Source organism: Cygnus olor, chromosome 19 (genome assembly GCF_009769625.2).
Source record: "Cygnus olor isolate bCygOlo1 chromosome 19, bCygOlo1.pri.v2, whole genome shotgun sequence".
Taxonomy (NCBI): Eukaryota; Metazoa; Chordata; class Aves; order Anseriformes; family Anatidae; genus Cygnus; species Cygnus olor.
In genome coordinates this window covers 5055649-5079356 of record NC_049187.1, presented here as the reverse complement: position 1 = coordinate 5079356, position 23708 = coordinate 5055649, and the positions used below count along the sequence as shown (strand labels likewise).

General features: G+C 36.9%; 1 protein-coding gene across 2 annotated transcripts in view; it reads left to right on the top strand.

Moving 5' to 3' along the window:
* CDK5RAP2 (CDK5 regulatory subunit associated protein 2) overlaps nt 1-23708 on the top strand; it is an 80008-nt gene that overhangs the window by 39030 nt on the left and 17270 nt on the right. The window contains exons 19-29 of one of the 2 annotated variants that reach the window (XM_040531574.1): nt 3704-3799; nt 4534-4581; nt 5203-5393; nt 7576-8041; nt 11205-11472; nt 12880-12996; nt 15210-15810; nt 17759-17991; nt 19549-19597; nt 20410-20597; nt 21739-21864. In XM_040531574.1, the coding sequence (XP_040387508.1) occupies nt 3704-3799; nt 4534-4581; nt 5203-5393; nt 7576-8041; nt 11205-11472; nt 12880-12996; nt 15210-15810; nt 17759-17991; nt 19549-19597; nt 20410-20597; nt 21739-21864 (2383 nt within the window). Of the gene's footprint in view, nt 1-3703; nt 3800-4533; nt 4582-5202; nt 5394-7575; nt 8042-11192; nt 11473-12879; nt 12997-15209; nt 15811-17758; nt 17992-19548; nt 19598-20409; nt 20598-21738; nt 21865-23708 lie in introns of both variants that reach the window. The other variant, XM_040531573.1, reaches the window with a different exon arrangement.

The following is a 23708-nucleotide window of genomic DNA, read 5'->3' as shown; positions in this document are numbered from 1 at the left end:
TGAGCATGAAAAGAACATGTAGGGCTACTTACTTAAGAAGCTGCCTATGTGAAATGAGACGCAGAATGACAAAGAGTGAAGCTTGTAAAATATAAATAAAGCCTCAAAATTCTGGTGAAGGAAACAGAAAAGTAAAATATGGTATTTTAACCTGTGCCAGAATGATGACGGTACTATAATGCTCTGAAGTTAAAGGAGCTGTGATTAAATGTTTTTAGTTTAAAAGGTACCAGTTCATCAGTCTTGTCAATAAACAGCTACCTGGCTTTCAGGCTATGGATGTGACAACATTATATTTTGTGTATTAATAACCATTGTCAGAAAGAACAAGTCCTATTTTTTGTGTGTATTTTAGGCTAGAATTTGTTGGCAGGCAGTGCTGAGATGATGCTAACGTGCTACAAGAGGAATTTGGACAGACACAGGAAGATGTACCCTTTGTAGGTTCTTAAAATGAACCCATCTTTCTCTTCCTTCACAAAGCTGGAGCACAAATCAGATGAATCTGCAAGCTGGGGTCTCTGCAGGGCATCCCCAAGGGTCTGACAGCCCCTGGTACTCTATTTTTTGGCTTCATGTTTGGACAGGAGGGAGGAGGAGGATAGAAAAAGGTTGGTTTTGTACTGTCCTCTGAACATCTGCTTTCTCTGAGAGAAGCAGTCTCAGTGATTTCAGCCTCCAGGGCTCCAGGGATCTTTGCAAACCAAGCATATCAGTGGTTCATTTAGGAAAAAACATTCTCAAGGTTTTCAGTCTCCAAGGAAATACTTTAAACAGGCAGCTTATTCTCACTAGACTTTTTTCTGGCCTTAAGCCACATATTTTCTTTTAATATTTTGTTGAACAGTAGATTATATTCCTTGGAGAACAGAAGTTTCTTTTCAGCCTCTTAGACATAGGACCAGGCTCAAACTGCAGCCATGTCTTATATTAGTGTGCTATAATCTGTCGGTCTGATGTAATAGTTTCGTTTTTGAGAAGCATCACTTATGAAGCCCAATATTGGCCTGGGAAACACGTACACTAGAAAATGCTGAGTCAGAAAAAGGGGTTGCATTGGGTAGGTAAGTTATATGTGCAAACTAGTTTAATACACAAATGTATTTAATACACAAATTAATTTGACGACCTGAATCTGCACATGGAAAATTAAACCTTAGCAGTTTTTTATAATAGCTAATATTATTGGCTATGATGTCCCATGATTACAATGCAAAAATATCTTTTTTATTGCATATCTTTGCTACGTACCACAGTCCTATCTGTCTACCTCTAGTTTTCAGACTGTCTTTAGTTTGTGTTGTCCCAGAGAGCCAATTTCTAAGTGAAAATACCAAAATAATTAAAACGTGACTCAGAAATTAGTTTTGCACATAGGTTTCTAATAGTAAAAGGAAAACATATTAATATGCTGCACCATTGCACCATCCCCTTTCTACCTTTTTTAGTTCTTACTTAAACCATTAGAGTTGTTTATAGTGCTAAGAGTTGGAAGTTAAAAAGGCGCTTCTCATTTATTTCATATATACATTTATGTGCCCATTTTGTGCATGCTTAATTAAAAAGAACAACAAACCCCACACGTGCATTCAATTCCCAGTGTTCTTAGGAAGTAAAAATAACGCTCCTGAAGCATCCTGTTTGTCTGCAATCGGGCTGACGTGCTGTGAGCCAAGACTTTACAGCACGTGATGCTGGGGAAGCAGGTTTTTCTTTTCATGTCATAAGTTTCAGCACCGCACTTCATATCCATCGAAGCTATAAATATCACATCCACGACCTCTAGACACCAGTTTCTTTCCTGCCAGTGTGTCATCTGAGGCTCTGTACCTATAATCTCAATTTACTGCTTTTTCTGTAACTATGCTCAAGATTCTGCTTTTCTTGTCTTAGGGTAATTTTTCTTTAGCCTCAGTCACACCAAAATATGACTGTTATACACAACAGTGCTATATTATTGCCTCTAGTGCTTTAAGACTAAAATTTTTATCTAATGCAAGGTTGCATCCACTGTGCCAGTGCTATATCCTACCTGTGGTTTAGGCATGCCAGGCATTGCATCATTGATAGTCACCATCACTCTTGCATGTTTCTAATATTTAATGAGGTTCTAGCAGCAAAGATCTTAAATAACTATCTTTTTCTATTAGATTGGGAAAAGTTGCTATAAAACAAGTTGATATAAACGTCCAATCTGGTTGAGATTCTATTTTAGAGTTCCCTAAATGTAGCTGTTTGGATGCCATCTGCAGTGATACAGAGGCTTGCCTGTGCTGTGTTTTCATGTGCCTTTATCCATACCCCCTCTGCCTCTTGTGCTGCTGCTCATTCCTCTCAGCTCAATGAGTTGTAACTGCTTGTATGGTTGGACCTGCTCTCTGGCTCAGGTCTGCCACACTTTGGGAACCTTTGTTGAAGTTTAGTATTGATGTGTGCCTAAACCACTATATATCGCAAAAATCATGCCACCGTGCATTCAAGAACTCCCCCAGAAAGCATGAGTTTTGCTCTGTGAAGTACCAGAATGTAGCCAGGAACCTGAATAAATTGTTCACGTTTTTCTGCGTTACTGTATATGTAGTGGTATATGAGAAAACAAGAATAGCAAAGCTTGGTTATGGAACGCAGCTGCGAGTGTTGCATCACAGGTGAGCGGTGGAATGTGGTGACTGCAGGTCCTCTGGGGTGCATCCCAGAGCTGGTTGAAAGACAGTCATTGTACTCAGGTTGTTGTCTGAAAGGCTTTGCCAGAGTGTGACTACTGAATGTAATAATAATAATTTTTAAATAAGAGGTTTCCTTATGTCTAGTATTAAACTGACTTTGGTAAGGTTAGATTCTGTACTCTCTTGCCGAAGCAAACTGGGTTAGGAGGTAAATTATGAAAGAGGTGAAAATATTCTCTTCTCCATGAGCTGGGTGTAAATGGAGCTCACTCGGGAGTGGTCTGTACTGCCGTTGAGTGATGAGCAACCTGTGTCTTGTACCTTGCTCAGGATTGTTCCTCAGGTGTAACACCCAGCAAACCAAAGGCGATTGTGGTCCTGCCATCTGCTGTGCTGATGTCAGGGACTTGAGTTCTGCTGCTGTTCTAAAATAAAGTTGGGGCTTCCTCCTCTTTGCTCAGGAAATATTAGTTCTGGCATATGGACTGGGTTCTGTGAAAAATAGGGAAAATGATGATTTGGCACCATTTGCTGCAAATTGACAAGTTTAGGCAAGACAAAGCAGATGTAACCTTTGTTACAGTAAGTCTTTTTTAGGAAGCTACATGTGTTTTCTTTTAGAAGTGTCTATGTCTTGGATGCTGGAGAAGAGCCTTAATTGTGTAGCGAGTGAAAAGGAATTCTGGAAGTGGGAAAATAAAATAGGCACATTGAGAACATGACTGAGGATAGGGGTCCTTTGTCAGGAGAGGTTAAATGATGTTCATTTGTTTTGTTAAAATGGAGGGGAAGGGGGGAAAGTGTTAAATAAAAATGAAGTAATGTGAAAGATAAGGTTTCATTGTAATATGAATCATTCCTGTTTTTTATATTAATTTCCTTTGATCTTGTTGAAGAAATCTAATTCAGTGTTTGTTACTTTGTATTACAGGCTTTTTTTGTTTTCTTTTAAGACATGTCACTGACTTATTTATGCATGTTTCATATCACAGTATTTTTTTGTACTACATTTTCACATCATTCCATACTTTGTGTAGTTTCTTGAAACAACAGAAGAGCCTGTGATGCAGACTGAAGATGGTGACAATGACACGAAGATGCAGAACAGTCAATTTTATGAGAGGGTCAGTCAGGTAGGACTCTGCTCTGGGTACATTATGTTACACTACTCTTTTCTCTGCATAACCTTTAAAATTCTTGCATTCTTAGAACACAATATCTTTTGCAAACAAAGCATACTTGTCTTGGTGTCTGATTTTGCTTTCAACTGATTGTTATACTAAAGAGTTTCTGAAAGCTTCTGCCTGTGTTTTTCTGCTGCTAGGGTCTTCCAGTCAGGATAGCTTCCATTCTGGTCCTTATTTCCTCCTGCTTGAATACTCATAATCTTCCTTAATGGGGATGATAGTCCCTTGAAATTGTGTTTCTTTATACGCACACACACACTCAGTTTCTCCGTCGCTAATCTTCAGCCTCCCTTGTAGTTGGGCCTCTAGTACAAATTATGTGAGATTCTTCTGCTGCTCTCATTGATGAAAAAATATTGGACGTCCTTCCTCAGGGTTGAAATACTTGATATCATGGTAATTTGCTGAAGACATTTTCATATTTACGTAAATTTCTGGAATCAGCTTTCCTCTGGTCATTCAAAATAAATGTAGTAGAAAGCATCACGGGATGAGAAAATCACGGTGGAATGGACCTCAGAAGATCATAGAGTGCAATTAAAGTTGAATGTTTCTAGTTGCTTGAAAATGGTAACATGCTAAAATCTGACACAAAATGACACATTTTGACTGGTTATGTTGACGAATAATGATGTTCTGTTCTTTGAAATTTGTAATTTCTGTGTCTCTCTGTTTACTAGGTATGCCTTCAGCTATCCATGGATTGTCCTTCCGAGGTGGATAAACAGGTAAATGATGTATTGTAAAGATTCTCATATTAACCTCATAAACATCTTAATCTCTCACTGCTGATGTGTACTGATGAAACTGTATCCAAATGGACACAGTCTAAACTCTCACGTAGTTGATAAAAAGATTCCCATTGATTTAAATGGGGGTAGAATTACTGGAGAAACCCCATGTAGAAGTTGTCCCCAGTGTAACATAAATGAAGTTGGCAGCTTGTAAATACTATAAGTTGCATTCTGTCCTTGCCATCAGGGTTTGCACCTGGAGATCCCAGGGCAGAATTTGGTACTTTGAATATAGATGTTTCAAAGGTAAACTAATAAAAAGTTAGCTAAAATCTGCAGGCAACATTCCAGAAGTTTCGTATGTATTCAAAGATAAATACCCTCAGGGAAATCTACTTAGTATTAAACAACTGATCACTATGAATTAATCATATGAAATAGATGTTCATTAGTTTTTCTATTAATAAATAGTAAGTGAAATGTCTGTGGATGCTTCTTAATGTAGATAAAGGTCATCAGGAATTACAAAACCTGATTACAAAAAGATTACAGCCGTGAATTTAATAGAACATTGCATACCTGTCTAATAAGAAAATGTTTGCAATTTTTTAACAGATAACTCCATCAGGCTATTCAGAGAGTTTCTGCAAAGATAGACATTATAGGAATCCAAATAAGCCTCAGTTTGAACATGATACAACTGGCAAACACTTTGGCAGAATAGGGATGAGTGAACATGAAACAGAAGAGATGAACTTGCTCACATCTCTTTTAAGAGAAAATAGAGCATCTGTACTTGAATCTACGTAAGTATGTGAGAGATGCACTGCTTTTGACAGTATTTCTATTTGAGAAGAGAATAATTTTGCTAAAGTGAATTTAGATAATGGCACTGTCTAATTTACCTGAGAGATTGGCAAGGCGCCTTCAGAGCCATTTTAGTCTATCATGCAATTAAGTAATTAGGAAACATACTATCAGTCGAAATCCTTATGAAAAAACCAGTACAATAAAAAAAAATCTCCGAAGTTATTGATACATGGAGTTTTACTGTACAGAGGAATTGTTTTCAGGATGGGGGCTAGCAGTGCTAAAGGGCACAGATGATGATATGTAGTGCTGATTTTTTTTTTTTTTTTAAATATTAAAATATCAGAAAGCACAGACCAGGGAATGGTGGTGTGCTGGAAGGGATGAATCTGTATTGCTGTAGAAGTGATACGTGTGAGAAACTGAGGATGGAGGAAACGGAGTTACAGTGACTGCAGTGTTAATTCTGAATGGACGTTGCTGGTATGCTTTGTGGCCTCTGTCCTTCCATCTGAACAGCTTGGACAGAGGCTTGCTTTCTGTAGGCAAATCAGGGAGTCTGTGTCCATATGCTGCAGTTGACTAATTGGTTATTCCAGTGTAAACCACTTGTAGGGCTGCTGAGATGAACCATGTTGTAAGTACTTAGGTCAGTTTTGAATCTAGTTTAACAAATGTTTTGTATGTGTGTGCACAGGCGCTACACTACAATGTAATCCATTCCCAGGCAAAATGCTCATTTCTGTAGGATCTGGACAACACCAAGAAAGAAGTTGTATAGAAAAAAAAACCACATCATCATTACTTCCCCCCCCCCCAATTTCATGCTTTTAAACCACTTAATCTCCTGGTTGAAAACTGAATTACAGCTTTGCTGGAGATCACTCTCATTTTTCTTTTTGTTCTTTCCATGTTCTAAGCCTATATACAGTATGAGGGGACTTTTTTCCAGTGCCCGTCAGTGTTGTTCCTTCAGCTAGCCACACCATAGTGCTTTCTGAAGAGCAATGGGAATGACCTTCCACATACAGAGGGCTCAGCAGTGCTGGTAGCAGAATGTCCTCTGGAGTTACACAAGTCAAATCCTGTCCTGGGTTCAGGATGCACTGCAGTTGACTTTACTCAAGCAATTCTGTGTTTTTACATTACTATCTAAAACTCTCCAAGAGGCATAAACGGACTTAGTTGCCAAAGCACTATTTAGTGACAAATGAGGGGATGTTGCTCTTAGAAGATGAACAGATAACATTGGTTTATTTGTTAACATTACTTAAAAGTCTGCTAATGAGTGATTCCACCACCATCATCTTTAGCATTTTAGTGTGTAATATTTTCTATATCCAAGTATAAATGTCCTGACTGACTGGTGATGAGCCTGTGCTTTGGGTAACAATTCTCACTAATGACATTAGATGCCAGACAAAGACATAAAAAGCCTAGTTAGTTTCTACAACTTCAAATGCTAACTGTATAAATACAGTTGTTTTAAATGCTGGTTTATATGTTTAGTGGCACAAACTGCTCTTTATTGGACACATGAAATCATCTGTAGAATTTGAGGACTTGCTTATACCTTAAGTGCCTCTTATTTGGCTTCAGTTTCACTTAAAACATTGCTTTCTAAACAGTTGTTGATGGACCCCTGGTTATCTGTGAGGCAGTTTGTTGGTCTGTAGTGAGCTGTTTTTGCAGGCTTTTGGCTGCTTTCTCAGTTTCCAACTTCTATGTTACATTAGAAATACATGAAGGGACACATTTCAGCAAAACTCAACATCTAGAGTCTCTTGTGTTTTGGTGGGAATTTTATTTTTAAGGTATTTCAATCAGAAAGTAAAATGGTTTGAAAACCCATTCCTGTTTCTTATATTACTGTTACGTAAGCAATTGATTTAGCTACAAGAGGTTTACTAACTGTTCGTGGATGAGGAAAGGGGTGATAGAGCATATATGGTCATGAATTCGAGAAAAACATTGATGAGATAATTTGTGTTATAACTCATGCTGTGAAAATGTTTCAAAACCTCTGTTCATTAGTGAGTAATTCATTAGTGAATAAAAGAGTCTCCTGGGAATCTCAAGTATGTCAAGACACTGCAAAAGTGTTTCTTAGAAGGTGTTCTTGTTTGCTTAAATAAAAATAAAAATTCATGCCTTTTCTTTCCTCCTTCCTGAGTATAGCAGACAAGAACAAATAAAAATTGTAAATGAACTGTTAGATCATCTGAACACAACTGAGCAAGAATGTTCAAGTGAAGATATAGAGAAAAAGGATGAAAAAGATCTTAGGCAAATGATTATTCAACTAAGAGCTGAACTCAAACATTTCAAGCAGGTCAATAAATTCTTAAAGCAGCAAGTAGAATTGAAATCAACTTTTGATGGGAAAGAGAAGCTTTATCCAGATGCAACGCCACAGATTAATAAGGATATTGAGTTGTTGAAAGTGGAATTGAAAGATGCAGCTACACAAACAATGACTTTAGAGGGTAATGTCATGAGATTGAAACATGAAGGCAAAAAAGGAGCCTCAGAAGAAAAAACAAAATATTCAAGATTAAATGCAGAAAGAGAACATCAGCAGGAAAATGTGTTTAAGAAGGGCGAGCAGCATGAAAGAATTTTTTTTTCAAGGAGAACAAATGAAGTAAGTTTATTTAAGATTCTCTTTTTAGTACTGAGGGGATAGATGTACAAAAGAGAAAAGTACGTTTCATTTCTAATATTAAATCTTGCTTTTGTGTAATGTTTAAAATTAGGAGAAGAGATATATGCTAAATATATTTAAGATAATTGTTCTTAATATTTGAATCTTTTCATCATGCACTTCAGTATGCCTTAGACCATTAATTAATTGAGTTTCATTCCTCACGGGGACTAGATACTAGTGAATATTATTAGCTATTTGGAAAGAGAGAAAGTTTATAGCATAGTGGCCTGATTCTGTACAGCCTTATATCTGTGTTCAGATGGTCATAAAGTGCAGAAGTAAGAGGCAAATGGGGTCTAGAAAATTGAAGACGTCCATAATGTCTCAGAGCATGCTGGTGAAGACTTAATGGTAGATTTCAACAAACTCGAATCTTAATTCTGTGCTTTTATTAACATCTTAGCATTGTGTCTTGCTCTTACAGAAGTATGACCAGTAGCGCTCTATAAAACTGTGGGGGCAGTTCTTCATATTTGGTTTGGAAACTAGGTGCACAGAGTCTGCTTTGTGAATACAGGCTTACTTAATTTGCTTACGCCAGTTCAGTTTTCAAGCCTTTTGAAGGCAGGCAGCCTCTGATCCTAAACAAAGAGATGGAACAATAGTGTCTACTAAAGAGTTCATGTGTATTGTTTCAGTAGCAGTTATAGAAGCTAAGTTGAAAACTCTTTGAAGATCTTAGCTCTTGCAGGGGAGACAAAGGAGAATCTTGCTTTTGACTTTGTGCACTTCTAATAGAGAATCTTGTAGCACCTACTGCAGGAATGGTTTCCATGACTTTAGTGATCAAGAGATTTCTGAGAGCTAGTGATTTATGTTCCAGCTTGTTCTTATTCTCTCCACTTCATTAAAGGAAGGTGCTTTTAAACCACGAGATGTTGTCTGTACTGGAATAAGCATCTCCATATGGGATTTTAAGGAAAAAATTTTGGCATGCATGGTTTTCCCTGGAAAACACCCTAGGGAATTTTTGCCAATCTTAGGAATAGGTTGTGATACACCTGAAAAATCAAAATCCAAGTAACTCACAAAAGCAATGTCTTGCTTCACCAATCAGCTTACATGTAATCAAACTCTGTCAGGGCATCTTCACTTGCTAGCAGAGATTCAGTTACCTTCTTTTAAGCTTTCCCCATTGGTGGTAAGTTTTCTGTCTTTAACAAAAAAAAAAAAGTGTTTGGGAAAGAAAGACAATGATAATGGAAATGTTCTTAGGCTACTGTTAGCATTCTTAGGGTATTGGGTATATGGTCAGTTGTGTTTGGCAGGCAGGCTGCTGCGACAGCTGTGCCCACGTCTTTAGGATGCCTTGGCTAGTCTGACCAGGCCCTTCTGAGGCAGAAAGGAGTGGATCTGTTTGCCTTGTTCTATCCCAGGCAGCTGGCTTCAGGAGCACATGAAGAGATGAGGGCAGGTGGAAATGAGGAATAATAAAGATGGATAGTAGGGGCTGGGTTTTGAGATCCTAGCTGGCCTATTAATGAAGATCTGCTTGTGATGACTTGCTTAAAAGCATGAGTGATGTCTTTTATTTGCTGGTCTCACCTCGCAGGAACGAAGGACAATCTCTGAAGGCAAGCAGAGGCCTGTCGGCCCTCCATGGGGAATACCAAGAGTTCTTTCTGCAATTCTGGTCACTGAAATCTTTTTTTTCAAGTTCCTGTTTTCATTAAGTTTCAGTATACTGTTTTGGTTCATCATGTTCCAGATGCCTCTCTACTTTTATGAGTTGCAACCTCAATGCAGTTTAGGAGTCTTCTTGTTTGGTCTAATCCAGTGTATCTGATATTTCTGAATGGCTTTTATAAATAATTTCATATAGCCTGCTGAACTGGACCTTAAGTAATCTGGGTGATATGTATGTATATGCAACAGCCCTGAGACAGGTGGAAATTGGTCAACATTATTTGTGCATTTTAGTAAAACTACCAGGAAGTTCATCTCAACTGGATTTATTTTTCAGCTTCCAAATGATATTGTATTCATTTATGTACAAAACGAATTGAGTATATCATTAGGAAAATGGAACTTGCTTTTTATTATTTTAAATTGTATAAAGACTATAATTGCTAAGAAATGAATGTGAAAAAGTATTTCAGAGTACATTGGGTGGTAAAAGAAATTACAGGACTTAAAACACTAGTGGAGCAAATGAACGGTGAAAGAAATAAACTAAATCTATTTGAACATGCCATTATTGATTTTTATTATTATTACATAGCATTCTATAACTCTCATCAGCATATTGCATGTTTTTATCTTTTTGGAGATAGCACTACTTTATGCTCTGTGGTTTAAACAAGGACACATTTATTTTGTGTGGAGTCTTCAAGAGGTGAGGGGCTAACATGTAGTGATTTCCACTAAAAAATTTAGCTTCTCCTCCCAACTCCAATGATGTAATGTTTGTTACACTAGGAGACGGGAATTCTGCAGAAGCAATGCATAGAGTGTATTGGTAATTAACTATTTTTGTTCATAAAAAATTTCTCTATGGTAGAGCAAATTTCCTCTGCAGCTGATGCAAAGCTATGTTCATTTGCTCAAAGGTATCAAAGGGCTGGTTTGAAGTAGTGCCTATTGGATGGAAAGAGAGGAAGAAAGGAAACATGTTCAGAAATTTAGGAAAAATTAGAAAGATCCTTATTTTTTTTTTTTATATTAAAAAAAAGGATTTAAGGGAAACATTTCCTGGGCTGTGAGATATGATACAACTCACGAGAGTGGGACGTAGTTAGAAAAGTCAGTTTAGGTAATAAACTATTTTCCTAATGCTTATAAAAATTTAGGGTTAGCTAATACACCTACTGATTAAAATCCTTTGCTTAGTTGATGGTGATTTTGCTGCCTTGCTTCATGGACTGGAAGCCACTCACTGGGTGGTTGTGGATGCATAAGCAGCACTCACTCAGAAAATTGAACCAGTGGCATAGGCTCACTGAATGTAAGTTTTCCACGTTGCAAGGGTATTGCAATCTTACTATTTTATGTGACAGTTGACTGAATCTTTATTTTTCCTGGAATACTAGCTTATACTTCCTTTATGTGACTGCTACATTCCCACCTGCCAACCTCTCATTTTATTCAATACCTTTTTCAGACTGATTCTGCTTTCCTGCCCAAGAAGTCCCGTCTGCCTGTACTCCTAAGATCATCCAGACCACTAGAAAATGTGCCTTTGAAACTTTGTGAGCAGAAATCAGATTCACAACTACAGCATCATACGAGGCTACCTTATGAAGATCTGAAAGCATGTGAAGTACAAAACAAACAATTCCAAGCACAAACAAATGGAGAGTTACTATTGAGCAAGTCGGTAACTGAAAACCTTGAAGAAGAGCCTGCAGAGGAGAGCACGTTAGTGAGAGGTAGATAAACAATTGCATTTAAAGAGCAGACATAATAACTTGTAATGCTGCTTGAAATAGTGTATTCTTTTCTTGTAGAAAGTAAAAACAGATCACTTTTACATAAGTACAATGCTGCTTATTCTTAATATTTATTGGGTAGGCAAATTATATATAGATGACTATATAGAAAACACTGTAGTTTTTTTCTTTTAGTTAAATTTATCTTTGCTGCTAGAATGTATAACAGCTTTGTATGGAATAGAAAGTCCCTTGTATGCATGGCATAATGTATGTAATAAATGACAGTTTGGGAAGGTCCCACACATGCACACACATACGTCAATGTTCAGGTAAATGAAAGATTTCCTTTATAGGATTCCAAGCCTAATGAAAACAGTAACGGAGACAGGAGAATATAAAAATACCCAATTTGTTTATGCTGCATAAACAAGATTTTCCAATGTTCCACTGATCGGTCAAGTCATCTGTGTCTGTTTTCAGTGCAGCTGGGTTAATTTAAATTTACTTGTTGACAAAGTATCTGGATCAGCAACGTATGACAAATTTGTAAGGCAGAGTACAATGGGTATCGTATAAAGATTTGGAGTGGTTAAAAAAATACATTTAGCAGTAAGACTAAAAACTGGGTAGAGATGTAAAAGACAGATGAGGGACAGAGAAGGTGTAAATATAAGAAGTAAGATTAAATCAAGCACCAAGTGAGCTACTGTCAAAAGCAGAAGTTGCAGAGGCTTTGATGTTAATGATAACATTATCATGGTGTGAGAAAGATATGGCATGACTCAATGGTACATACTGAAGTTGATTGGACTGTAGCAGTTAGCTTTGGTAGGTGCAAAATCCATGGAGAACTCTGAGAGGGAAAGTGCTATTGAATTGTATCCTGAAATTACCCGAATCTGTTAGTACTAAAGTCCTGAGATTTCCTTTTCGTACTGGTTTCTTTACTCTGCAGTGGATAACACTTGTACTACAGACAGTAATTCTGAGACTTAATGCAATGGAAGTTTGCAGAAGTCTATAATCAGTTATAGTATTGGATGAACTGTTTAGCCTTTTCTCTAAGTTTAACATGAAACATTTAAAAATACACTATAAATGATTAGCTGTTATATTACAAAGGGGACTTGCAAATGTTTGTCTTCATTTGTTGGTAGGATGCTATTCACATCCTTGTAGTTCGAGTATTTTTAAAAACGTGAAAACACCATTTCATACCACCAGTAATGTTTGTATTACATTCTCAATAGTTGCTCCTTAAATGATTTTCCTGTTCTAAATTATCAGAGAATCAGGTTTGTGTGTGGGTTGTGATTTTTTTTTTTAATTTGTTTTTAACTATCTCCACTTGAATTTTTTTCCATTCACATACTGCCTTCTGTTTTCCCCCCTGCTGTTCTTCAGTCACCTCATTGATCAAACTGGACAATAGTGGGGCCCAGGTTGACTTGCAAGACATTGAATTGGATACAGGGGTCAAGAATGAATATCTGATGGACAAAAATCAGCAAAACTGTCAAGGTAGAGCATTTAAATTGTGTGTGTGTGTATATATATATATATATAAAAACTAAAACTCTAGTGTCTTCTAAGTTGTGTAAAATTGTAATTTACTGCAGGCAATTGTCTCTTTTGCTGCTATATGTCAGTTTTAAATCTTGCTTATTTAGCTGGTATGGATTAACTGCTCTAAGAATCCCAGTTAGTCTTTTAAGGGTTATACTTTCAGAAGGGTCATGGGGATTTATGAGTCTGGTTACCAGTAAAAATAATGAGTTGTGTGCCTAACCCTGATCTCTACTGCTAATGTCCTCACTTCTGAACACTTCTCTGTATTAAATATGTTTGTTACTTTATGCTTCTGCATCTAGTTAAGAACTATTGCAATGAATCAGTTGAATGACAGAATTTTGCTTATCTGAGTTATTTGAAAGCATTCAACTAGGTTGAAACCTAATGGAATCATTTAACAAAACTGTAAATAGTCTTAGTGCTGTATATTAGGTGTTTCTACATAACCCTTTAGTCAGTTATGGGAGGGCTTGAATAACCTAGTTAACCTGTTGTTTACAGAATACAGAGGATATGGCCAATTTTGGTCGCATCATTACTTTTACTCTAAAAGTAGTGTCACTGAGGCCAGTTAGTTAGTTTGCAGGATCATGCCCTGTGCGTGCCCTTTGTGTGTATGGACCAATATATGCACAGAGAGCTTAGTAGTTCTTCTTTAATTAAAGGACAGTGTCTCATTAAAATCGGTAACCCATATTCTAATCATAAACATTTCTTCCCTAATATCTATTTTTATTTCCTGCTTTTGTTGTCTGGAATATTTGCATGAAATCAGGATTATAGAGTTTAAGAGTTCATCTAGTATCTGAGTCTTTTTCCTTCTCAGTCCACAACCTTCTTTGACATCAGTGTTACTGCAGCAACCAGCTACAAAGTCAAGGGATTATGCCTTCCAGGTAGAGAAGGAGGAAGAGAAGCTAATGAACTTAATGTCACTTTCTCTTATTCCCCGTGTCTTCTTGCATTCATACATAAGTGTTTTCTGAGAAACATTTCTGTCCTGTGATTCTGTCACCCTTGGAATGACATAAATAATGGTTTGCAGCAATCTGTGTATTGCAGAGAACATCGAGACTTATTTTCGAATATGTTGATATTCCAGTATTGCAGCTTCATTTTTTCCTGCTTTTAGGCTATATTTGTTTTGATTTGTCTTGTCCTTGTGCTTGTCTTGAAACTTCATATACAGCTGTCCCCTCAGACATACTTCTCTGAGTCAGATTTTGGACTGATTTAGAGCTTGAACCTGGGCATTCAAATTCTTCATAGAAACCAAGGGGATTCGAAAGTATTAAGACGTCTGCAAGATCAATGCATGACTCCCAAAAGGGAGTTTCTAAGTAGCTGTGATCTTTTGCAGAACTAATAGAAGGCGAGAATTTAATTTACTGGTAACCAGAAAATACCATTTTCTTAGATACTTACAGCCCTTGACATACATAGAGCTATTAACATAGAGTATATGTAGGAATATGTAGCTTTTATTAGTCTGAATCTGGGTTGATTGCATTACTTAGGAGTGGCAAAGTCAACTAAGAGATGTGCTATGCATGCCAAATGAATGCCAGTAAAACCTTTAACACTGAACATTTGTATAGATTTTTAGAACACATTTTAAAAATAAGTTATTAAAGACCCTTTTTCAAATTTTACTATTTTGTTGATAATCTTTTTAAAATTCCATTGACTTTATGCTCCAATTGGTTTTGTATAGATTTTGAAGTGAGAAGAAAAAGAATATTTAATTAGAAGTTTTAGAAGAGCCATATAAGGTCACAGTCTACTTTTAAATCTCGGTGCCTTACATTCAAGGTTATCATTTTTTTGTGGCTGGAAAGGACGGGGCTTCATTGGTGTCTCTGATTCAGAACTGAATATAGCAAAAGTAATTTTCAATCTTTTCAGAAAAGAAAGCAGATTTATTTTAAATATTGCTTGTTTGAAAGCTTATAAGGGGTTTGAAGTGTTTGATGTTCAAGTTGAGTTAATGGGCAAATCACAGAAAGAGGTGAAAGGTCCAAAACAAGTATAGTACAGTTCGTAATTATTCTGCATTTTTATTCTGTTATTATAGAAGTAAATGAATTCATTCTAGTGCTGTTAAGAACAGAATGTCAGATAAATAAATATTAATATTCACACGCAAGCCTCCTGTTTTTCAGAAATGGAAAATCATCATAACATTACCAATGTGAATATCCAGCACTCATTAAAAGGGATAAATGAAGAGTTTTATTCAATGGAACATGAGGACATTGACTCAGCCACTGCGAATTCAGGTTCCAAGTGCCTGCGTTCTCTTAAATTGAGTGTAACAAGTACAGATGCACTTGATGACTGTGAAGTCCTAGATGATAAAGAAGAATTGAAACAAAGAATTAAGGATATGAAGTCTGAGCTCGAAAAGTACAAAATGTTCGTGTTTCATTTACAGACCTCTGACCAGCTTGTATCGAGTGGTATTTCCAACATATTTTTGAGTGACACAGCCTTGCCTGTGGAAGGGCATGTTATGCAAGTGCAAGATTCAGCTATGCAAGAAATCAAACCATTTTCTAGTTTACATCAACCTATGGGTTATGAGATCCATGCAGAAAATAGGAATTCACAGTCTTCAAAAGTACCTGATGCATGGACAGCACAAAACCTTAGGGAACTACTCTCAGCAAATGAGGAAGGCCTTGAAAAAGAGCAAGTTGCAGATATTCATCTTGATGAAGTGTATTGTCTTCAAAATAAACTGAGAGAAGCATTGCCATCCAAGTGAGTAAAGTTGTTATTGCTTCATGTTCCTTTCTGTAAAAAGCACTACCAAATAATGTGGGAAGGTAATATGAAGGTAATTTTGTTCATGGGCGAATGTGTAACAGTGAAGGATAAATTTCACTAACATTAACATAAAGCAGCTGAAACATTTAGTTAAGAGAAGCCCTGAAGTACAAAATATTATTTCTCTTAGTACAGAACTATTCCCGATAAGCTCATAACATCCTCTGTGCTATGCCAGACTCCTGTGTCTCTCCCCACACCTCAGGCCCACAACAACTCTTTGGTGCAAGATGTCCTCTCCGAGCAAAGTCAAATATCCTTAGGTTATTCCATGGGTTGGGATGACCATGCTAATCAAATATTTGCAGTTTTGCAGCTTTTCCTTTTTCTTCGGGTGACAAATATAAGAAAATGGAATATCCCATTTAAGGTATAAACATTTCTGTGCGGAGATGGCTGACAGATTTATGGTAGCCCTTCTGTTTGTGTGACCACACTTTATGTATAAAATAAGAATTTGAGACTATTTATAATTTATTTTACAATTGTGTGCTGTAGTGCCTCCTTTGAAGGATGTGAAAGTAGATATATATATTGAAATTAATAAATGAAACTTTATGGCATAAACATCTAAGCTAGAAAGTCATTTATGGGAGGCTGGAAAGTATCAGTCCTGTTTTTCATATGGAAAGACTGGGGGCAGCATTTCTGATAGCATATGTACAAATCACAGACATAAAATGTGGTCTCATAAGACAAAACTTTTTTTTTTTTTCCCTGGCTTTAGTGTTGTTATTTGCCTGAGGGCCAGTAGAGTGGCAGGAAGGTATAACAAAGAAAGAGATTCATCCTATTGGTTTTCTTCAGAATGCTTGACTAGAAATGTTTGGACATGTTGAGCAACCAGCAACACGGACAATTGTATATCTCTTAGTATTACTGTCATAAAATACAGTCCTGCTACCTAGTGCATATAAATTTACATACCTTGAAAATACAACTCTGTCATATTACAAAGGGAGATCTGACTGTAAATTAAGCAATGAGGTGGCATGGATCGCTGTGAGGTTTTTATGGCCACTGTCTAGGACAACAACATGAGTCACAAGTGACAGACCCAAAAATGAGTTACATATCTTTTCCTATACAAATGACAATAAAAATTGCATAACAACCCACACCACCATACATTTTGTTTATGTATTCTTTTGTTTGACCCCGTGCACTTTTTCGGGTCCTCTCTCCCTTTTCACTCCTTCCACTAATGTATGAATCTGTAAAAAGATGTGTGATACAGACAATTACATTACAAAGGGGATGTCTATAATCACAAGTGCAGAATAAATTCAATTGATCTGAATTGAAATTTATACCCTAGCTTGTGGAGAAGAGTTTGGACACTACAGTAGTTGTCATGGTCACATTTCTGGCAATAAGCCTTCGGAGATATGTAGGATTTGTCAGACTAGATGAAACCATGAGCTCAGAAAGTCCAATATTGTGCTTCTGGCAGCCACTATATACAGTTTCAGAAGGGACAGCTCCATTTGATCTTCTATACTGAATTAAAAAAACAGGAAAAAATACGTGTAATTTTAAAAACTCTCTTCGTGTATTCAGTCTTATTTGCTTTGCTTTGGCACCTTTGCATGCTATCCAGGTTACTTCCAGGCAGACAAACAGGTTCATCATTTTAGTTTCTGCACATCTTACAAATGAAGCAGTTAAGTGAAGGATAATAACCCCCAAGTTATGCCCATAAATACAAAACTCAACAGTTAGAGACAATATATTTGTCATTGTGGTTGTAAAAGCATTTTAAAAGAAAATTGAGTCACATAAAATTATAGCTTAGAAATATAAGTTTAATTCACTTTTTATTTATATTTAAATGTTATTTATGGTCAGAAAATTGCTTTCAAAGATAATTTCATTTTCTCAGATATGATTCATTAGTTCATTCGCAAGCTCAAGAGCTTTCCTTTCAACACCAACAAATTAAAGAGATCCACGGTGGTTGTGTCACTTACCATCAACATCTGACGAGCCTTATTAAAGCTTTTGAGGAACTGCTTCAAGCCAGTGATGTAGATTATTATGTTGCTGAAGGCTTCCGTGAGCAGCTGAATCAAAGTGTTCTATTGTTTGAGAAGCTAGAAAGGAAATTCCTGTATGGTAAGTAGCAGTGTTTTGTGCTTATTGTTTGAGTCATGTTAGTGTTCTCAAAATGTGTAGATTTTTTGTTTGTGTTTGTGTGCAAATGAAACCCTTACTTCCTCATGGTTGCTTTTAAATGTTTTATGTGGAGGACTGCCTTGGAGTATAAAATTTTAATCCTCCAAAAAGACTGGATTTTAATTTGGTAGTTGCCTTCCATATTGGCACCTTCCATTTTGAATTGTTTATATACATGCTTATTTGAACTGTTCAAAACATAGCGGTTATGGTTTAATAAAAGTTTTATTTTAGCCCTAACGTCACAAGTGTGGCTGTATCTCTCCCAACAGCTGGCAGTGCTTCCACAGATGTCAGCTGCAAAACTGGCATCTTTAGCCAAACACTTGAAGTGGCCTAAAATAGGGACCCTGACCCCTACATCTTCCTGAAATTGGTTCTAGAAGATCATTTTGCTCTGAAACATTCAGGTCCTAGCCATAGAATGATCTGTATTCTGCCTTTCTTTAAAGATAGTGGCAGCATTTTGCTGTTTTTGATTGTTCATAGAAGGAAGCTGTATATGAGAAAAAGGTATTATGGCTAGCGTGTCATAGCAGTGTAATAAAAGATTGAGTGTCTTCAATGATTTCAGTGGCTACAGAGATTCTTTGCATTACAAATAAGAAGACTGCTGTGAATAAAGATTAAATGTCTTAAAAAAAAAAAAAAAAGCATCAAGCCAACAGATGGTATCCTATATGCTATGAAAAGTCACTGACAACTGAGACAATTCAATATATCTAACACAATGGTGTTGCATTGAATCACACATTAAAATAAAATGATGTTTGTAAGGCGATAAAGAACATTCAGCTTACTAAGAATTGACTGTAAAGAAGAAGCATAAACAACCGTCTGTCTCTGCGTTTCCATCCTGACCTTCAGTTCATTCCCCAGAAATTTCAGCTGTGCAACTCTTGCCTGCCACTTTTGCTTAATTGCACAAAAATTTTATAATGTGGGGAGCCAAGGCGACACCACACAACTCTTATTTCCTAATTCAAGTCAGTGTCTGAGTCCAGGTCCCTAACACCGAGTTGTGCTTATGCTGACACTGTGCCACTGAGAATATTGCAGGAAGAGTCTTGTGCATGCCCGTTTAAGGACAACTGGTTAGCGTGGCTTCAGATGGGAAAAATCCAAGTGAAATGGAATTGTTCTTTTGCAATTTTTAATGCAGTAGCAGCGACATGTATCCCAATCCTTTTGCAGTATAGCACAACTTTTCACCTCTGTATGCTAACTAAAGCACTAAGGCTGTAAAACTTGGCACATATGTTGCATAGTCCTTCCTTAGACATTTTTTGAACCCCAGTGAAAGTTTGGCTTTCTTGCTGTGCCATAAATGGTTTTGCTCATGTACAGTATTTGACATTAATGCACAATGTGTTGAGTGTCTGTTGGCTTCTGTAAATTCTCATTAATTTACCATTCTGTATATAAATAGTTTAAGATGGAGGGGAAAGAAGTGTTATTCTCAATATCTGTTTTTAATCATATGTTTTTGCTTTGCAGAAGAGTCACTAGGTGCAGAAGTTACTATACTTTATGAATTAGCTCAAAGGTAAGAGTGTAACTCCATGTTATCTAAATACCATGTTATTTGATAAATTGGTAAGGATGCTCTATATTTTGTAGTCCAACTTCAACTGTCTTACTTTTTGGTGAGTGCTTCGTTTATGTTGCCTGTTTCATTAATATCTGTTCTGTTAATAAAATATTCATAGAAAACAAACTTGGGCTTTTTTTGCTACTTCTCAGCAAAGGGCTGAGATACTGAGATGAGACATCATGCTACCAAGCTTTTTCCTTTCATGAACAAACATAAAACGTTCATTCTTGTGCTGAATACACCAAGGTGTGTATTTAGATATAATCCTAATTGCAGCTGCTAGGAAGGGTAGTTCTTCTGTTTGCGTGACCTTGGGGCTGGCTCAGGATCACCGGAGTACAGCGGTGTTGAACTTCATTCTCAAAACACCCTCATGCTGAAGAGAGTAGCATAAGGGTGAAGGTGAAGAGAGCCCGTGTTGTTATGCTGCTCATGTTGTTTTTATGGCAGCCTGGGATTCTTTTGTGTGACAGAAATCCTCAGCTGCCTGTTTAAGGCAATCTGAGGCCCCTTAATGCAAAGCGGACCTCAGCTAGCACTGGAATGTGAACACTAGGCTTGAGCTTTATTGATTATTCCTGCTGACATAGGTTTGAATTTCAGACTTGATACATACCACTGATGCATAGTTCTTTGTCATATTTGGTCACATAAAGTCACTTGCCTAACCTGAGTCCTGTAAGCATGCCATTGTGTTCTCAGTTTATGCTTCTGAAACAATAAAATAATTTTTGTAATTTAAAACATTTTGTTATGTTCAAAAGGGAGAATGAGAAGAACACCACAATGTACCAGCAACTTAAGGATGAATCACCTGTACCATCTGCTCTTCATAGCTTGTCTGACTGTGATTTGTCGGAAAAGTCATCTCTTGGATCACCAGAGCACAGACACGACCTAGGAGAAGGACAACGTGGCACACTGGCGCTTCTGCCAAATAAGTTTCCCCCAGGTAATTTTTTTTCCCAATGAAGATTCACTAGATATTGGGAAAATGTGATAAATAAGACACAAGGGAACTAATTAAGAAATAATGAAGAATGTTTGTCTGCTTCAGCTTTCCAGTATCTTGCATAATCATTGCAATTTCAGTAATAAGGCATACAGAGATGACAGCGATTTGAACTACCTCCTGTTTGAAACAAAATTAACTATGATATTTTGTCTTTGTTGTTTTAGCCTATCATCTTTTACAGTACTCTAGACGGTCTTTAAATAGACAAGTTATGAGGGAAAAAATAGACAATTGTCAAGAGATTATTGCATTGAAAAAGAGAGGTTTTCTAATTTTATAAAAGCCAGTGTTGTGTTTCCTTGAGAATTGTAAGTGCTGCATAATTAATAAGCGGTGTCATGTTTGACCTGGATAGTTTCACTAAACACAAGCAATGCTTGCAGTAGTTTGTTATAGGCAGTGATGAAAATTTAATAGCTGAGATAGCATGTACTGTTCAGGAGAAAAATATTGCAGAGTAAACCAGGAGTGTATGACATGGATAAACTGACAAATAAGATAGTGACAGTTTGAACAGATAAGTTCCTGAGTAAAGCTGAAACTTACAGCCAATGGAAGAAAAATTGTAGAATGGCAAAGCGAGAAGGAACAGGTACAGTAATGAAACTTGATAGAACAGATTTATTTATTAAGGTATGCATTGTGTAAGCCAAAGTCAAATTTATATCTGAGTTACTCTGGTAAGCTTCCTATTGTTATAAGGAAAAATGTGTACTACTGTTGCTGAGTCTGAACTGAAGCTGTATTGCAGAACTTAGGATTCCTTCCCAAGTCCAGGCAATGTTTTAACTACACAAAATTGTGATCTGCTACAGTTTTGTAGGAAGATGATGCTTAAAAAGCCTTAAAACTGGACCATTGTTTAAATTAAAATTTGGAGTAGTTTTCAGTGAATGTGTGGTTTGGACCCTATATGGAAAAAAAAAAACCTGTTATGGAGCCAGATATTTAGCGTCTAACATTTTGAACAGTTGTGTCATTTTTTAGTATTAACACACATTAGGTTTGACAGGAGTACACAGAGGAAAGGAATACAAGCACTTGCTCTAAATAAGAAGTGGTCTCTTGGTTTATTCAGAGTTATTAATGGAACATCTTCAAGAAATTCGAATCCTGAGACAACGTTTAGAGTACTCCATAAAAAACAACGAGAGACTGAGGAAACAGCTTGAGAGACAAGTAATAGACAAAGAACTAGATCAAGGTAAGAATTTTTTTCCTGATAAGTTAAATCCACCTTTCCTGCTTAAAGCCTGAGGGAGTAAACACTGTAGGAAATGTTTTGTGTCCTTTTTTGAGTAAAACCCACCCCTTTACAGTTGGGAAATGATATGCCTTTCTCTGAATACTGCTGTGTCTTGAGCTTCATCAGCAGGCATAGGTTTTCCATGCTTCCAAATACACTTATCCTGTGCCTGCCTCTTCCTTGACTCCACTGCTTGCAGTGTGTCCAGTAGAGATGCACAAATCTTCTGTGGGATACAGGTCCACCTCAAAGCTGCAAACCAACAATTGCACATATTGCTAAGAGAACAGGACTGCAGTGCTACCAGGTAGTTTTATGCCATTTGATGATACTGTGGTTGAATTTCATCCAGAAAATTGAAAGGCCTTCTAGTTCAGTTATCAGCAACCCGCCTGTTTTCTTTTTCCTTTAGGATATCATTATTGTTATAATGGACTTGGATGTTAGGTTGTCACCCTCTTTTAATTCTCTGCCATGTCGAGCCAGGGGCAGTTGCAGGCGAGGAAGCCAATTTTATCAACATAATTTGGGTCTGGGCCCAGAATGAATAGAGGAGGTGACTTGCTCCAAATTGCGTTGCTGCTATTGGTACAAAGTAGGAATGCTGTGGAATTAGCTGTCCTACCCCTAGTCTCTGTACATGCAGGGTGGACAGTACACTGCCTCTGTGAACAGGACTGGTGGAGATGACTTCTGGATTTCTCTGACTGCTTTAAAGCCAGATTTTGTTTCCATACAGGGACTAAATAACTGGAGTAGAGCACAGAGCCTAGGCTATGGTGTTCTGTCATTTGAATTGCTTGGTGTGATAAATATGTTCTACACAAAATGACATGGAGCATTTTTAATGAGAATTATCTGACAAACTGATGCAAATGTTAACGTAGAGTTGGTTTTCATTCCAAACTCTAATATGAAGCAGTGGATGAAAATACTAAAAATAGGCATGCAAATTCAGAGTCAGTGCTTGCTGTTGTTAGTGTTCAGCGTCTTTGAAAGCTGAGCTCTGTGGTGCATTTGGAACTTTCATGAAAAGGTAGCTAGGCTCTCGGGAAGGATGGTTTTGTAGCACCTTTTCATGCCCACAGCACCAGGCATACTTTCCCACACTTTGCTTTCTCTATTTGTGTTCTCCTTCCCACATTTCCCCCTATAGGAGAGTTGATTAATATGCAATATTACTCAGAGTGGAAGCAGGCAATAAATACACATATGCTTTCCTCTTACTCAGTTTCACTAATATTGACATTAGATTCATTATGTTTTACATCATACCCATGATCCATTTCTGTTGTTGTTTAAATGGATACTACCTACAAAAAAAGCAGTTTGCTTTCAGGAATAATTTACACTGATGGAAAGGTGTATAAAAAAGCATCCATTTCATTCATGAAGTATTTACGCTGCTGGAAAGGCATACCGTTCTCTAGAAATAACCACACTGAAACACTTCCAGCTCTTTTACAGCTTCATAAAGATTCTGGCAAGGGCATCCATTAATGCAGGGAAAGTATATTTTCTTTATAAACTGTCTTATGCCTTCCATCTGTCTTCTTGTTGCCTTAGTGCATCTACCAATGCATGGAGGAAAAAATTCAAAAAGGAAGGAAAAAACAAGTATGTGTTACAACAGTTCCTGGTTGTTACTGTGTTCTTTCAGCACTTTCTGTTTCTCTCAGTTTTGAAGATCTCTTTCATGGTATCAGATATATGCGTTCTCTCCTCTAGTAGTGATGCTACTTATTTTTGTATTATATAATATATATATATATATATATATATATATATATATATATTTTTTT